The 18,572-nt window shown below is 38.4% G+C and overlaps 1 protein-coding gene across 5 annotated transcripts in view; it reads left to right on the top strand.

Annotated features, from left to right (window-relative positions):
* Positions 1–18,572, top strand: part of FAR2 (fatty acyl-CoA reductase 2) — a 164,238-nt gene that overhangs the window by 117,364 nt on the left and 28,302 nt on the right. For all 5 annotated transcript variants that reach the window (XM_035550927.2, XM_035550928.2, XM_035550933.2 and 2 more), the window contains 4 exons: positions 6,267–6,442; positions 9,671–9,850; positions 15,447–15,624; positions 16,995–17,039. In XM_035550927.2, coding sequence (XP_035406820.1) covers positions 6,267–6,442; positions 9,671–9,850; positions 15,447–15,624; positions 16,995–17,039 — 579 coding nt within the window. The remainder of the gene's footprint in view (positions 1–6,266; positions 6,443–9,670; positions 9,851–15,446; positions 15,625–16,994; positions 17,040–18,572) is intronic.

Here is an 18,572-nt window from a genome sequence, read left to right as displayed (position 1 = left end):
ACTCAGGGGAAAGTAATAACTCTAGATTGAAGCATAAGCCATTTGTTTTCCTTTAATGAGGAACACTCTGCTGTATGCTTTCTAACTGATTATGTGAATTATGCTTTATTTGCCTTGAGAAGAACCATACCTAAATGCAACTTTCTGAAGAGGAACTGAATCAGAGAGTACACGAGGGAAAAAAGGGACTATCCTGATTACTGCTGCTTGAGGTTCATATTCACACATTTCTTGACTGAAAAATCCTGGTGCTTTCTGCTGGAATGTTCCAGGATAAAAATTAATTGCTGGCTAATTACTTTAGGTCAGGAAGCTGCCTGGTTATTTCTCAGATTTACTACAATGGCAGTTCTGAAAGTGGTCATGTACCTTTCTTTCTTCAAGCTTGTAGTGGAGGGTTTTTATCAGTGGCGAACATGACCAGAATGTATTTGATAGGTTCTTTTGTCAGATGAAAACTGCAGAGATAAGGAGGTTTTTGCAGAGCTGTTTTCATTTCTCTGGTACCTTCAGGAGTTTGCTTTCTTGCTAGTTATTTGTGTCCACTTATGACACTGCCATTGAAATCACAGAGGAATGTATGCACCAGGGCATTAATCTATGTATGTCTATATAGAGAACGTTCCCTAGCATTTATATACTGATGCTCTCTTCTGAAGAGGGTACTTCAATTGCTTCCTTTTGAAAATTGCTCCATGCACTGATGGACATCTTGTTCTTCAAAGGAATTGTTACCACAGCTTTTTACCACTTGGCCTATGTTTTTCCTGGAATAAATTATTTATATTTCTTTTACAGAAGTAATTCATGGTTATATTCTCCTGAACTATGCAAAAGCATCCCTTTCCATTTCTTTGTCTGAAAAGATGGAAGTTTTTGTTTGTTTTGCTTTGTTTTCATTATTCTTGTGGTTTTTTTTTTTTTTTTTTTTTTTAAATTGAACTCTCTCCACTTTAATCCTCCCAGTAACCCCTCATATATGAGGCACAGTTTGTAGGAATTCTCTGATTTTCATTTTGTGTTCTCTTAAAGTAATAACTTAAAATGTGTATATTATAACGTAAGTTACCATCTTATGCTAATCCTCTTAGAGAAGCCTAATATTCCAGCACCTATTAAACACACCTGATTCCACTGTGCACCATTTTGCATTGGTCTTGTCCAAAAAATAAAGAATAATTAAAAAAATAAAAAATAAAAAAGCTGGGGTAACAACTGGTTAAATAGTTAAAATAGTATAATTTGCATGCCTCAACTAATCATTATTTTTGTACCACAGGAGAAAAGAAAAAGTTACCTTTCTAGGCCATACTTAAAACTTTATGCTTTCTGGGCCAGTCACCAAACTGGCCCTGATCCAGCAAAGGGAGCAAGCACAAACTTGGTTTTAAATATGCTCCCTGAAAGAGCTGTTAATGTCAACAGGAGTGTTCAGGGTAAGCAGTCTCTTCCAGAGGAAAAGCTGTGCCTGCTATTACAGCAGCTGGATGTAGAGTAGTAGATGACCTTCACCACAGTTTGCATTGCTGGGGCACAGCATGTTTATACAGCACTTTGGAAGATGCATCCTTCACATCAGGGGAGAGGGCAAGAAATAGATAGCATGACCAAGCAAATAGGAGTACTGCTTTCTCTCCATGTTACTCAATGAAGTGCCATCCTGCATAGTGCCTGCTACAGTAAGTTGGTCTTTCAGTGCTGAAGACTGGTATGCCCCAAAAACGAAGGACTGTGCAGGCTTCTTTAAAAAGCAGTAATAATACACTGGCTTTACCAAACTCATGCAAGTTATTTTTTGAAGTAGATCATGGTTTAGGCACTCTACTTTTCATTATTTTGTCTTTGCTTCACTGAAAATGTCTCCTGAGCAAGAAGTGAAGCCTTTGGCATTTTACACTGTTCAGTGATTCCTTTATCTTTCAGCTGCGCCATTCCATAGATGTGCAGTTTGCTCTTTCTTGGAGGTTTTTACATCTTTGAGATATTAAAAAAAAAATCTGATTGAAAGATTGATGGACAGAAATCTCTCTGAACTATTACATGGTTTAAGGCAAAAACAGAGAACAGAGAGAGTTACAGATGTGAAACCTTCAGTGGGAAGGAACAGGAAAGAGATGCCCCTCAAACATGTTGAAATATAATATTGGGATAAATTCTAGAAGTCCTGTTTCCATAATAAGGGGTTGACAATGTAAATTGAAGTCATAGATTACTTTTATAAGTGGGAATTACCTAATTATAAAGTAGGAAGAAATCAGCAAATTTCAGAGTGAAATTTTCATCTCTGTTGAGGGCAGCACAAATTCTGTGCAGAAGCTGAGTCCTTCTATAAGGATTAAAATGAGAATAGAATCTGTTAGGTTCATTTATTTCCATTTAGCCAATGCAGCAGTGTTGCCACTGGAATGCATTAGGATACTCAGGAAGACACTGAAAACAGGATACATTATTATTGATTTACCTCTATTTACTTAACACTGGACATGGTTGATCAACTTAAACATCTTTTCCTTTCTCCTCAATATAATTATGTGATAATTAATGTATCACTTCTGCAGTATTGCTGACTGGGTCAGTGTTTTCATGCAGTTCCAACAATACAGCATACCAGCCCACTTCTATCCATTGAATCTATTTTGTATGGGCAGACAGCTTCTAAAACGAAAAGATGGAGCAATCCTAAGGACTCATGCAGTTGTTGGGGATTTAAGTTATTGGGGATTTATCATAGATGATGTCTATGAGTTAATTAGAATTTAGAGTTGCCGTTATTGTGTTATTGTAGACTCAGAATCATCTTTATGTTAGGCATTCATTCAGGTACAGGAAGCAGCATAGAATAAGCTGTATTTATTTTGTCTTTAAATCTTCTTGCACCTTCCCATAAAGCACTGACAAAACTTAAATCTTCAGATTCCATAAAAGAGGCAGCAGACTCGATTTAACAGCTGCTCATGTTATCTGATTTAATAGTGATGATGAACTGAATGTTCTAGTGATCCAGAAGGTTTCCAAAGCAGCATGTTGCTTTGTGAGCTTGCATTTTAAAATTGCCCTACTCCATCAGAGGAATACAGTGAATCATTGGAGGGAGTGAGAAACTACAGCTGTTAAGGGGTGCGTAGTAGTAAGCAATACTTAGCAGTAGGCACAGAAACTAGAAGGAATATTATCTGCAGTGGGAAATTCAGGAGGAGATGGGGTGTAGGCAGAATATATGTCTGAATTCAAGGCAGGTTGGCACTGCAGAAATACTACTCTTCTATTTATATATAGCGTGGCTGAAATGGAGAAAGAGCTGATTCATTTTTTCTCCGCCTTTGCATTATTTATGCCAAAGTAAAAAAAAAAAAAAAAGTATAATCTAACTCTTACTGGATGCAGTTTTATACTCTCTTTCAATAGAACAAACAAATGAGAAATTATTCTTAAAATTCTTAAATTATTACTTAAGTCTTAGATTGTCCTCTGAGAACCCTTTCCATTTTGTGTCAGAGTTTGCTCATGTATAACCTCTCAAACAATGACTCATATTTGGACAGCCACTCTAGCATCCTTCTGTTAGAAGACAAACTTTTTAAGGACATAAATATTTCTAGGACCTGGTTCTGAACATAAGTCATTGGAAACTGAGTTTCTACAGTCTATCTGGCTCATACCAACATCTTTGTCCATGAATGTCATCCTTTGTCTAGAAATCTGTAGTCTGGCCTAGACTACATTTCTGGAGTATGTATTTAGTTGGATGCAACTCAGGGAAATGAAATGACATTATCATGTCCAACCTTCCATTAACTTGCTAAGGTTTCAGGTTAATGAAGGACATTCATCTGTGTGTTAAAGAAAAATATGTGGCAAAGTGCACAGTAAATGCTGCATAGTGGGGAAGACTGATGCTTTCTTTATCACTAAGAACATTGAGGTTTATCTAAATTTGGTTCTCAGCTAAGCAGAAAGATCATATTCCTGTAGTCAAACAAGAAAATGTAGCTATTAGTAAAAATTTAATCTTTTATATATTTTTTTCTTTTAATATGTTTAATCTGTGACACTCAATTTCCCACTTTTACATAAACACTAGGCAAATCAAAGATAGAGCAATCTCCAGGAGAACATGGTCGTGATAATAAAGAGATGTACAGGCACAACATTACCGGTGAGTAGGCTACAAAGCAGAGGAAACAACCAAAAAATTAGGGCTACTGAGGTCATGTGGTCAGTCCTTCTGCCCTCAGGCAGGCTTAGCTATTCCCTGCTTTTCCTGGCAATGCTCATCTAGACAGTTCTTAAATGCATCCAAAGGCAGTGCACCACGGTTTCTTCCAGTGATCTGTCTCAGTAGTTAGTCATTCCCGTCAGTGGGCTAGTTAACTTTGAAATGTGATTATCCTTTGAAATATAGTTTATACTTCTTCAGATCCCACTGACTCTCTATTCTAATTATTCTTTCTACCCTTGCTGTTGTCACTCTGCCCTCAAAATGAAGGACCTAACTGTTAATATTATTTCAGTTGAAGTTGCCCAGATACAATGATATTGGCTGGCAATACAAAACCCTTAGAGTAGACATTTCTAGTTTTGCCCAATTCAAAACCCAATATAATTTTCTCATATCCTACTGCAACAAATTCACACCTGGACTACTGTGTCCAGTTCTGGGCTCCCCAGTACAAAAGGGACATAGAAGTACTGGAGCAAGTGCAAAGGAGGGCTACGAAGATGTTTAGAGGACTGAAGTACCTGTTATATGAGGATAGGCTGAGAGAACTGGGCCTGTTTAGCCTAGAAAAGAGAAGACTGATGGGAGAGCTCATCAGTGTATATAGATATCTGAAGGGAAGGTGTCAAGAGGATGGAGCCAGTCTCTTTTCAGTTGTGCCGAGTGACAAGATGAGAGGCAATGGGCACAAACTGAAGCACAGGAAGTTCCAGCTGAATATGAGGGGCACTTCTTTACTGTGAGGGTGACAGAGCACTGGAATAGGTTGCCCAGAGAAGTTGTGGAGTCTCCTTCTCTGGAGATATTCAAAACCCGCCTGGATGCCATCCTGCGCCACGTGCTCTGGGTGATCCTGCTCGGCAGGGAGTTTGGACTAGATGATCTTCAGAGGCCCCTTCCAACCTTGGATTCTGTGATTCAGTGATAGTGTTTTGAAATTCAGGCTTCCACACCTTTGTTTGTGTAATTTACCAAATAAAAAGTCTCCAGCTGGAACATGCAGTAACTGCCTTTTTTCAGATCACAAGCACAACCGCACCCAGACCTGATATATTGTTATCATTGACTATGAGGTAATGAGCAAAATGTAATTACAGATTAAGAATGGGACTTGAGGAAAGTGTTGTTTTTATATAGAAATTTTTCAGATTATGACAATTTTGATTTTCTTTTCCTTTCAGAAGGGTTGCACATAGCTGTCTTGCTGTTCAGGGTACCTGCTCTCTTGGATCTTAGGCAAAGCAGGATGTCAAATGTTGTTTTTGAACAAGTCATCCAACAGACAGTATATGGAAGTGTAGGGATCTTTTTAGTCACTAGATGCACACTCTTGTCATTCTGCAGAAGACTGGGAAGAAAACATGCATTTGAAAGGGCTACAAAGCATAGTCATAGACAAAAAAGGCTGCAAGATAGCTTAAGAGGTCAACCAGCTGCATGTTTGTCCAACCGTGTTACTTCAGCAGTATACATTCTTGAAGTTCCTCATCTTTCCATTCAGAAGGCAGTTTCCCATAAGACTTATCTTACATGAATGAAGAATGAAGGGCAGAAAGTGGCAGTAAAGAAAGAGGAGGAGCCAGAATGAACATTAACTCCGGTCTTCTCTCCTCAAGTCCTTTGTAGAACAATCAAGAAAATTACTAGAGCTAATGGTTCATGGACTTTCCCAATCTGTACTCTGCTTTCCTCCTCTTTAGTTTCCTTTATGGTCCTGTAAGCAGCCCCTGAGGTCAAATGAAAACTGGTTGCAGGAGATGTGGAGATACAGCAATTTAAGTGGATGCCCTAGGAAATGAGCGGTCTAGAGAAGATTCATTCATCTCTTTGGGGCAATACATTACCTCCTGTATTTTTGTTCTGTTTCCCCTGAAAGTTTTCTCCTTGGAAGGAAACAAGTGAAATCTCACCTGTATGTCGTCTCTGAAAGAAACGAGGATTCACTTTTGTGCTAATTTCATAGATTGATGTAATCAGACCGGCTACTAATCAAAGTGATTTCAGTAGCCTAATTCTGTTCTTTATCTCTGTTTCTTTGTGCTTCAAGGTCTTTGACAGGGTTCGAGAAGATTGCCCTAATTTCCACGAGAAGATTAAGCCTATTAATGCTGAACTCACTCAGCCCAAGCTGGCCATCAGTGCTGAAGATGAGGAGGAGCTTCTGACTCGAGTCAATATCGTCTTCCACTGTGCAGCAACAGTACGCTTTGATGAACCCTTGAAGTATGTTCTGCTTTCTGTATTTGCTAAGCATGATCCAGAATGCATAATGGTCCATATTACAGTATTCAGTGCATCTCTTGTGTACCTACAGTAATAATTCTCCATTTACATTTTCATGAAACGGGGTTCTTCACTGAATGTGCAACATAAATGCTCTGAAACTGTCATGTGTGTATGCATATCAAAAGTGAACTTGGCAGATTTCCATGGAAACATAAGGAAGTACTGCATGCTTGGGTTGTAAAATAGTAAGAGAGAAAAGTATGACTCAGAATTGGGATAGTGTTTTAGATCAAGTGGGACATGTTTTGATAGAACTATTTGGGGACAGCTTGAAATGAAATTATGTTAAGTCTTTCTCTAAAGTTAGTGTTAATGGCCTTTCTTTGTCAATGAGCAACTGAAGAGCGAAATGAGATGTCGTTTAACAAAATAGCCTTTCACAAGCTTTAAGATATCCAATATTCAGTGTAATTAACTGTTTAAAATAAATGCTTCAATTTCTGAAGGAACTCCCTTGGGAGACCCTGTCCAGGCAGGCTTTCCATTAAAACAGAATAACAGAAGTAAGCAACTAAATCAAGATGAGATGTTCGTGCTTCTGTGCAAACGATAAAGGCCAACAAGCTGAGGTGGATGATCTGAATTACCAAATCTTCCCAGTTTTATGAAAAACACTAGAGCTGTGAGAATAGAAAGCACAATTATTGATATTTGTTCTTCATTGGCTCCTCTGCAGGCTAAATAGATATCCACTGTGTCCATCATAAATAATTACTTTTTGCAATAAGTTACTAGAGAACCCACCAGAAAGTAAGCAGCTCCATGAATAGAACCTGGCTCAAGTTATAACTAGCAAAGCACTGCACTGCATTAATATCCATAAATGTTCTTAAATTGACACAATAATGAATGTGCTATAAAAATACACCACAGTGACATATAACATCAAAGGATAAGTACATTTTTTAATAAGGGAGATAGCTAGAAGGAAATTAAAAGAAAAAGTTTAAATGGTCCTCTGCTTGCGGGCAGTGTAGAAGCTGTCTAAATGCTGATTGCATATGATCTGTCAAAATCTCTCTATGAGAACAAGGAAAATCCACTATGATTAAATGACAAAATATGTGAACTTGTTAGAATCAAATGATTGTTGTCTGAATGAGAAAATATATTTCTGGAAAGTTAAATGTGAGAGCATATTACTGCAGCTCAAAAAAGTTTTGAGCAGCAACTTTCTAACAACACAAAAATCTATATATTTTTTAAACACATGAGAAATCAAAGCCTACCACAGAATACATAGAGCTGATAGGTAAGTTAGTACAAAAGCAGTTCTGTGAGGATACTAAAAAAGCAGTAGCAAAGAAACTAAATGAATTGTTGGCATCAACATGCAATACATTAAGGGAATTCTTCAGATGAAATTCTTGAGGGCAGAAATCTGAGAAACAGTGTTATAGTGAAATATTAGTAGATGCAGCTTCAATATAAATAGAAAAAGAGAAGAGCAACAAATCATCAGAGTTAGATAATATTCCCCTAGAAGGCTAAAGGAACTCTGAATGCCTCAGCAGAAATTCATGCTGAGCCTGTATACTGAATGCAATTCTGTTCACCCCATCTCAGACAGGATACAATGCAATAGAGACGTACTGCAGAGAAAGAAAATTAACTTTCATATGAAAGGAAGCTAAAGTAGAAATCTATAGAAAATGCCATTTTTTAATAGCAGTATGTTAAAAAAAAAAAAAGTATTTCTGGCTTAAGATATTGTGATTCAAACATTAGTCATACTCTTAGCTTCTGCTTTCATTCATCTGGACTATTTACAATTTCTCTTCAATGTTGGTGTAATTAATTTCTTTAGTGTACACTATACTGGATAGCATTATTCATAGTCTTGTACGTGTTGTTGAAAGTTTCTTCTTCTGGGCTGAACAGATTGCATATTCCTTAGCTTTTTCCCTTCTCCACGGGAAAGTGTCTTTATTCCAGTACAAAGTGCGTGGCAAAGTTGAGCATCTGTTCACTGAGATCCACTGCAGATAGTCTCTAGGATAACTTCTAGCTATGTGGGTGCTTCATGATCAACCTTGCTAACCAGGAGTCTTTTTCTCCTCTTCTTATCAATCCTCTTTTTTGTTCCGTGGTAATTTAAGTTATTATCTCATGTTGTGGCTTCTTTCAGTATTAATCTGCTTTTCTGAGCCCAAAGACCCTTTACTGAAACCTTGTGTTTATCTGGTTTAGCAGTGGTCCCATAAGGAAAAAGTTGAATGGGGCCTACAGGAGCCATAATGCCTAAGTGGCCATGTGTGTTGGAATTGTTTGTTCCAGGAGAGGATGGCAAAGTATGTCAGATTTAGAGATTTTAGTGAAATGTTACTGTCCTGGTTTCAGCTAGGATAGAGTTATTTTTCCTCCTAGTAGCTGGTAGGGTATTATGTTTTGGATTTAGGATGAGAGTGATGTTGATAACACACTGATGTTTTAATTGTTGCAGAGCAGTGCTTACACTAAGCCAAGGACTTTTTAGCTTCTCACTCTGTCCTGCCAGCGGGCAGGCTGGAGTTGCAGCGGGAGCTGGGAGGGGACAGATCCAGGACAGCTGACCCAAACTGGCCAAAGGGATATTCCATACCATCTGACATCATGCTAAACAATATATAGGGGTGGCTGGCCGGGGTGTTGGGACCGGCTGCTCAGGGATTGGCTGGGCATCGGTCAGTGGGTAGTGAGCAATTGCATTGTGCATCACTTGTTTTGTACACATTATTAGTAGTATTACTATTATCATTATTATTATTATCATTATTATTTTTTTTTTCTTTTCTTTTCTGTCCTAATAAACTGTCTCTATCTCAACCCACGGGCATCATTTTCCTGTTTCTCTCCCCAGTCCCAGAGAGGGAGGGGGGAGGGTGAGCGAATGGCTGTGTGGTGCTTAGCTGCCGGCAGGGTAAACCACAACAGTTACCTCTGATCCTTTGAACTGGAAAAGTATTTGAGTTGCATTCTGTGGATAGAACAGTGGATCCAATAGCACTGCACTGAAAGTTGACTTAACCATTGCATTTCTCTGAAGCTTTCTGCTCTGCTGTGACCCCTTCCTTTCCTTTACTTGCCTTTTCCTTATTTGCCAGGAAAAAGGTTTTGGGTACTGCTTAGCTTTGATATATTCTTTCCAATGAAATGCATTTTATTTCTTTCCCCTGCTCTCTTTAGACATGCCCTGCAACTGAATGCAATGGGCACTCAGAGACTTCTAGAGCTGGCCCAGCAGATGCAGAAGCTGGAGGCTTTCATCCACATCTCCACTGCCTATGCAAACTGTGTCCGGAAATGCATAGATGAAATCATCTACCCACCCCCAGCTGAACCCAAGAAGCTCTTCGATTTAGTGGAGTAAGTAGGAACAGCATCACCTCTTCTGGTGTTGGTTTTATTTCACTCCGCAGAAGACTTCTGTATTGTTCACATAACCAATACTGTAGATTTTCTGTTCATCGTTAATGTTATTACTGCATTGCCTTGTCTGCACACACACACTCATGCCAGCAAGAAATGCTGTCCATAACGAGAGGGAGACCAAAGGAAGAGAAAGCTTTTATTCCATGTTGTTTTGAGATGTGCCTTTCACAGAATTTCATCTAGTAACTCTGTGCTTTCTGGATTTTCTCTTGAAACTAGGTTTACTGAAGTTTTCTGAAAATAGAAGTAATAGAGATTCTGGGTTGAAGTACTTTTATCCAGAGAGCTGCTGAAGTTACACTTGCTAATCATTTCATTGAGCTTAACAGTTCCAAATACAAATGCAGTTCCAAATACAAAAGAATTACAAAATAACATAAGCCATACTTGATAACTGTGATTTCAATTACTCCTACACATTTTTCCACATACCATTTTAAAGAAGACTGTGATTTCATGAGAGTCCAACACTAAGCTATGCACAGTGCATTTGCTACCAGGAATGGAGTTGTGCTTCTTCTTTCTAAAGTTGTCAGTTCTGTTGTTACCTTAGTAAGATCTGAGATTTCTTATACCTTATATTCACTTCTTTCTCTCTCCAGCTTCTCAACATCAATTCTACTTACTTCAAGAATTCTGTAATGCTAAGCTAGAATTATGTGTTGATGAGTAAGAAACAGGCTGTTTTAGAAGCAGTTTGAAAATGTTGCCAAGAGATGCCAACACTCCAAGGTCTGCAGCTAAGACTGCTGAGTTCACCACCTAATGACTGCTTTCCACAGGATAACTGTTTTCACATGGTTTACTTGTTCATCCACGGAAATTCTCATTCTGTGGTTCTCTGTTGAAAACCACAGCTCAGTGTGAAAATTTAGGATTAAATTCCTAAATTTAATCAGAACAACAAAAAGGCAAGTTTAATTGACTTTACCAAAATGAAGAATAATTAGAAAGAATAACAAAATCTGATGATAAACATCCCAGGAAGCCTTCCCCTTAGAATTTTCCCACAGCCATAACTTTGTTTGCCTTGTCTTCTAGTGCTATTCCACTTGTGTGATATAAGCAACTAACTTGTGAACTAGTAACCCAAAGAGCTGGTACTAATTATTTCTTCTCCTTGATTCTTGCCAAAAGAAATTACTTAACAAAGTACTACTCCAGAAAATGTAGTATGAATCTGTGTTTTCTTTTAAAATTTTTCCTGTAGCCTATAGTCTTGAATATTTTTGCTTCCAGCTACAGTCGTCTATCATTTGTCATTTATTCAGCAAGTGGAGCATGATAAAAATGTAAGAAATGCCCTATTTCATTAGAGTGATGGACTGCCTGGCCCAGTATATTGCCCTCAACAGGGGCAATGGGAGATGCTCTGCAAGGTAACTGCACGAGCCTGGATATTCTTTGTGATTCTTTCCCCTTGTAGCCTCCCAGAAACCAGAACCATTGTATGAGGGTTTTTACATCCTATTCTTTTTATATCCATTTTTGAAGCCCTGAATTTGTTTAATCCCATTTTGAAATATTTGATACCTTGCCTCTGCAACTTGCCTGTGACAGCAAGTTCTAGAAGTGTACTAACTGTTGTGAGAAGATGAGCTTTGTTTTGTGTTTCAAACTGTCATAGTAATGGTTTCATTGCTTGTCCTGTAGTTGTAGCATTGCAGTATCTGCAGCATTTGCCCTATTCAAGCCCTCTGCAGTTTGGTAAAACTGCATTGCATTCACTCTGTATCCTCTCTTTGGCAGACTGAAGAGTTCCAGTGTTTTTGCTGTCTCCTCATACGCCAGCTGATCTGTCTCCTCGATTTTACCTGCCCCTTTCTCTTTACCTTTTTTAACTCCTCTCCCTCCATGAAGGTGATGGCCATAGAGAAGTGCGTGCAGTATTGAACGTGTGGGCACCCAAGGTTTTATTTAAATAGCTTCAAAATGACACCCATTGTCTTGTTCTCTGTGTGATAATGTCCAGTACTTCAGTGAATTTTTTGTTGGCTACTACTCATTGACATGGAGATTTCATAGAGATGTCAGCTGTGCTCCCAATGGCTCTTGCTGAGCTGTAACTGCCAGTCCTGGGTTCAGCAACCTCTAAGACCTGTTTAGCCTGCTCTTCCCTAAACATACTACCTCCCATTTATCTACAGTGAAACTCAACTGCCAAATTTTTGCCCTTTGACTCAGTTTTACAAGGTCTTTTGGAGTTCATCACCATCAATATTACCTTTCACTGCCCCAAAAAGCTTATCACCACTTGCAACTTTGGAAACTATTAGTATTGATGGCTCAGATAAAATTATGCTATTCAGAAACATGCAGAAGTTCCTTGCTGCTCCAGAGATTGCTACTTCATCTGCTTGACATAAGACAGTAAAAATTCATTTATCTTAGTTTGCATATACAGCAGAGAGAATGATGTCTAAAAGACAGGCTGAGTTACAGAGAATGCACTTTCAAATGTGTCCTTCAACGTGTTTCTCTTGGCAGTACATTTGGTTATTGTTTCTTAGTCACATAATTAGAGATGCTTTTTTCTTGCCTTTTTTTGCTTAGCTTTTGTAATTTGTTTTACAGTTTTTCTTGTGTCTTTACTTCAGTAGTTCACCACCTCCTGGTACTTCTACTGAGATAGAAGTCACAGCATCCCCTCAACTAGGATGACATCTGTTCATTTACAGTGTTTGGAGGTAGAGGTATAATTACTCACAGCAAAGACAACCACTGCCTTCAAAGGCATTAAAATCAGGTAGTCCCCATTGAAAATCACTGTCTTCGGGGCCATTGGTTCAGAAAGTGTTCTGCAAATCAGATCAATATATTAGGGAGATGTATGGAGGAGCAGGAAGCAGAAGGCTTCTGGGATGTTAGGGAAGTAAGGTAATGAAGAGACATGCAGAATGGAACAGGTGCTGTGCAGTGTGAATTTTTTAGGGGTTAATTGCATCATGAAACTACAAGTAGAAAAGAACTGCAAAAGCATCAAAAGCTGTGACCCCACAACTGGAGTAAATAACAGATCTGTTCAATGATGCTTTGGCCATGCAATTGGTATGTGCTTATGATTCTGTATTCAGGTGAAATCCCATACACAGTTCCCAGCTGTTTCTTTTTCTCTTCTTTTTCTCCTACTATTTCCTTGCTTTCCAGTATTTTCATACTTTTTCTGCATTGAAAACCTTAGGTTTTATCTGTGTAAACCAGAAGTCATTCTTCTAAGTGCTGCCAGGCCACTAGGGGAAACATATAATCTGCCACATCAAGAAAGGTTTGCCTTAATCTGAAGCTGAGGGAAATCATCTTTGAAGGGTATGCTGAGGTAAGAAATACAACACACAGTGAAGTGTGGGCTGAAGCAAAACTGTTTTTACTGTTATTGCAGAAAATGTAGATCTGTCATCACTTACAAGAAAGAGAGAGTCTTTGCAAAACGATTAACACAGTAAGATACGTTTTCCTATGGCAATTTAGTGCTTGTATGTGGTGGAAGAAGGGGCTACTTATTGTTTGATTTGCATCTCTTGCTTCTATGGAGCAGTTTTAGCTGTGAGTGAAAGCAGTAGCTTTATGATTTAGCATTTCAGACTCTTCAAAGTAGGTCACCAAAGACAGAGAGGAGTAGGAACAGTTTACCTTTCTGAACAATCAGCACAGCACTTCTGTGATGGTAATGCTGGTAGATTGAATCACCTGGTAGGATGGTACCCTTGAGACAAGCAGGAGTGTGGTCCTACTGATGACCACTTAAAGTAATGTGGAGGTTTGTCTGGAAGGATGAGGGAAAGGGGAAATTGCTTCTGTTTGTAGTTCTACACCTGTCTGCTTTGTGACATCTGCTAACCTGTAAGTCTTTATTTAAATAAATAAATTAACTTAAATTTAAATTGGAAGAGGGACAGAAAAAATATCTGTATGCAGCTCAGTCTGAGCTTACGAATCAACCTAGACTTCCTCCAGGATCTGCAGAAATAGATGTCTCCTTTTAGTAGACTGTTAATTAATTACTTGAAAGATTCAGACAATGACAATTTAGCTGCAACCCTGAAGAGGCCAAGTTCCATGACTGTCTAAACAGGCTTTGTAAATTAAGTCAATATTATGTGCTACTTATAGCCTCTGCTTAGTTCAATTTTTTTAATGCTTAAACAATTTTTCTGCCTTATTTCTGGAACATGAGACTAAGGTTGCAAAGGAAAATATTTGTGCCTACATATGGCTTTGATTTTTCTTTAAAAGATTTAATTTCTATATACTAAAAAATGTCAGATTCTTTTTAGCTAGTTCTGAAACTGAGAGATTCACTGAAGTCCACTCTTTGCAAACTGGCAGTTTCAACAAGTCATTGTTTTCTAATACAAGTTTTACTGTAATATATTTGGCTCTGGTAGGACTCCAGTCAGAGTCATCTGAAAAGCACTGTGCCACCAGAGCCATTAGGTGTTTGCACATTTAAGTTGATGCAATCAAGTAATTCTCCAGGCATGACAGTCTCCACCTTATTCCTCTCCCCATGACCTCCACCTGTTTCTGAAATTCAAGATAAGGAGGGGTAAACTGAGGATCTGCAGGAAATAGTATCCTTGCAATGCCCCTGGGAAGAGTACAATCAGTCAGTCTGAGCTGTAAGTCCATTGACTTAATTACAAATTGGATTATAGGAGTTAATCTTTGATTCTGTGGTGCAGCATCAGCCTACAGAAAACCTGTCCTGGATTGGCAGCAGTGTGCGAGAGCTGTGGAAGTACAGCCAGTTCCTGTCCTTTAGACCTAAATGCTGGCAGAACTGGTAAAGTATTGCTGGTGTGCCGTGGAAGAGCCCTAGGTTCTCACCACAGCACTGTGGTGGTAAGGACTACATTTTTAAAGGTATATATGTAACTGTTTCTGATGGACTAAATAATTGAATATCTTAATAAGGTGATCTGGTTGATTTTTTTTTCTTTTTAAAGAAGCTAACACTGACAATTTTGAAATTTTCTGTGTGAACAAGCCAGTGGAAAACCAGGAGAAAGGAGCATCTAACTTTTTTAAATAGTGCAAGTGGAATATTGTTGCTGTAGTACCTAGTTTTAGCTTTTGTAACCTTTGCAATGACACTCAACTCAGTAACTCAAGGTTACCAAGAATCCCCTGAAATGTACTTGGAGGCATAAAGGGACTGTATTGGCTAAAGAAGAGTGCTACCTAGCTAGAGTAAGAGGTTGGAACACTCCATCAAACGAACTGTGGGCCACAGGTACACAGGTACAAAGCAGATTGTACTGAAACATAAAACACATGAGATTGCTTTACAATGAGATAGTGTAGAGATGTGTAGTTCAGCTGGACATCACAACATGAAGCTCAGAGTTATCTTGTACTTCCAAGACAAAAGTAACCTTTATCCCACAGAGCTATTAAGCAAAATCCAAATCCAGTCACTCCTTGCTTTGACTTTGTTTCAGGTGAGGATTCCTGTCTTAATTGGTCTTTTTTGCCTCTGTATACTCTGTGTGACAGATGACAATGACATTGTCCTTCTTGTTTTCTGTAGGTGGTTGGATGAATCTATCATTCAAGACATCACACCCAAGCTGCTTGGGGACTGGCCCAACACTTACACCTACACCAAAGCCTTGTCAGAATACCTGATTCAGCAAGAGAAAGGAAATCTGAACATTGCTATCATCAGGCCATCCATTGTGGGAGCTAGCTGGCATGAGCCTTTCCCAGTAAGCATTAATCCATAGCAATTCCCTGCTGAGAGTCCTTTGATGCAGCTGCAGTACTGCCTGGAAACTGTTCCTACTTCTGGTATTGTCCACTTGAGAAACAGGTTCACAGGAAAGCATATGGGGGAAGTGGAGGATCCTTGCTGAAGTAGAACAGTAATTCTTCAACATCTTGACAGATTTTTGTCTGTGTATGGAAAGAACACATTTAAGCAATACTAAGAAGAGATAGAATAGTATTTGTGTAAGATGCTGGACTTGCAATTGACAGTCATACGCAGAAGATTATGCCCAGGCAGACAGACGGGAGAGTTTCAGTACTGGTTTGGGGAAACACTTAGAAAATCTGAAAGTTAGTCACGGTCATGCTGCATTATGGTTCAAGTTTTTCCATGTTCCATACGGCCTGTTAATGAGGCCCTGATGAGCACCCTAGTCCTTGAAAACATTTGATAATGGCACATGTCATGTGCCATTACTAATATCTTTGTCTTACTTCGGTAGTTGTTGAATTCAGTGGATTTACTCTTGTATGGGCCTGTTGCAGATACAAATGTGTCAGCCACAGTAATTAAATGCAGCTGTACTTCTGGACTGAAACAATTCACTAGGCTAAATATACCAGTAGGAATAATGTGCCCTAATACTGCAGCCAAATTGGAAAGGCAACATAAAGTCACCTTTGCCTATCATAAACCTTGAACTGTGCCAAAGATGGCTGAGATACAGTCAAGGCTCTGGGCAAAATTCCTCATCTCATAAAGACAGACTGAATTCTAGTAGGTGTCATAAACCACTTCAGGTCATACAGCTCATCACTGCTCTAACTCCAGCTCCCCCAAGGGGCTGGAATAGAATGGGATTCAAAATGTTTTGTGGTGTTTGTTTTTTTTTTTTTGGTTTTGTTTTGTTTTGTTTTTCTTCCTTGCCTTAGAAATTAGTTGAAGTAATCAAATCAGTCTTAATGGCATCTGAATGTTTTATGCTGGTGGATATATAACATGCTGACAGTTTTCAGCAAGTCTGACAGCACCAAGACACTATAGTGTTTTAAAGCCAGAGTTTATTCATGTAGCCAAGTTGCTATAGGAAAGAAGTGGTTTCCAAAAAACAAAGTTTGATTATGTTGTTGATAGGTAAATTGCAGACAGTATGAGGTATCATGCAAAGCATCCTGTATTTAAAATCAGTTAGATACTTTCATTCCAGTTAGCTTCCTGGCAACTGTCGTAGATGGGCTGGTATCTGTCTTAAAGAAGCAATGAGACAACAGTTATCTACACCACAGCATTATAACCCTTTGGCCATTTTGAAGACTGTGTAAGCAACCTATCATAGCAATAAAGAGTAATCATTCTTCTTTTTTGCAGGGTTGGATTGACAGCTTCAATGGGACAAGTGGAATATTTGTTGCGGTATGTCTAGTGCTATTTGAAGTTCCCTTAAAGTGGAATGAGTTACTAAAATAACAACTCTAAAGAATACTCTAAAGTCCTGCTTAGAAACTGTGTGCAAAAAAAAGTGTCATAGCAACTTCCTGAATCTTGTAGAAAGATGTCACATGCCTGCCGTGCACCTATGTGCTTATGGCACACAGCATACTATTTATGCTGCTCTTGAAAAAGGCCATTGAAAGAGTATGCATGTTGCATGTTGTTCACTAAACATGAATTTCAGTTTTCAGGGATTTGGACAAATCTGGCCAAATTTTCAAAGAAATGGCATAGAATGCATCCCTGAAACTAGGTGTAATTCACAGGTGTCAGAGATTGAATCTTATAACAGAATTTAACTTTCTGGCTGGAATACCATGCCACAAATATGAGGCAGCATTACTTATACTTTGATTTATCTTCATATATATTGTTGCTAAGTCCACTGCTACAGTTTGTGACTGCTCTACAGTAATAAAGATTCTGTGTCTCGCTTGCCATTGCTTTGTGCAGGAGTTCTCCTTCTGCAGAGCACATCTAGATGATGTACACAACAATCAATTCAGACTTCACCAGTCACATGGATGATTCACTACATTCTGGTTAACCCTGGTGTAAATAGTCACTGGTGCATAATGGTGATGAGCAAACCTATAAGATAAATAATGAATAACTTGAGAAAAATATTCCCTCAATATGAAAACCATAATTACAGTTTATCTCATGATAACAGTAATGTTGCATGTCTTTTCTCCTGGCTTAGATATATAATTTTTTTCTGAATTAAAATCACTGCCTTAAATCTCTCAACAATGCATTATGTTGTGTAGCTATGGACAGATATTTTTGTTCAAATATGTTTCATCCAACTTGATTACTTTGTAAAACTATGTTTTAATCAGCCCTCTGCAGTGTATAATAGGATGAGTAGTCTACAGTCATAGGAGAGTAGAATAAAATATATATCTTATTTTAAAAGCTCATTTGTACGTTAAGTACAATATAAATAGAAACTATTACAGTTACTTCTGGAATCCACAGGACTAATTAAATAGTGGGTTTTTCACAGCTAATGCTTTCATCTGAAACCCCAGTTACACATTTCAGACACATCTCAAAAGCCCTCAAACTGTGTTCACAAAGTGTTATTAGCTCCTATTCATACAATAGTTTCTTTCAAATAATTTTCTATCAGTCTTCTATTCATTGCTGACTGCTCAAAAGCTTGTACTGCCTTTCTTTGCTTTACTCCTAGCATCTTGTGCTGTTTTCAGTGTTCCCATGTCTTCACCACAATAAAGAAAAGTTATGCAGTTCCTTAGTTTTGCAGATCCACTACTTTTTGTGTGACAAGTTCTAACTTTTGTAACAATATGTGAGCCTTGATTTTTTATGATTAATTTTGAGCATTAAAAATCTGTCACAAGAATTTGTCTATAATTACAGCTTACAAAGAAGATGTTATACAAAAAAAAAAAGCATTACTTTTTATCCTCACAAGTGGGTTACCTAAGT

The sequence above is a fragment of the Cygnus atratus genome, chromosome 1 (genome assembly GCF_013377495.2).
Source record: "Cygnus atratus isolate AKBS03 ecotype Queensland, Australia chromosome 1, CAtr_DNAZoo_HiC_assembly, whole genome shotgun sequence".
In the NCBI taxonomy this organism is placed as follows: Eukaryota; Metazoa; Chordata; class Aves; order Anseriformes; family Anatidae; genus Cygnus; species Cygnus atratus.
This window is presented reverse-complemented; position numbering and strand designations above follow the sequence as displayed.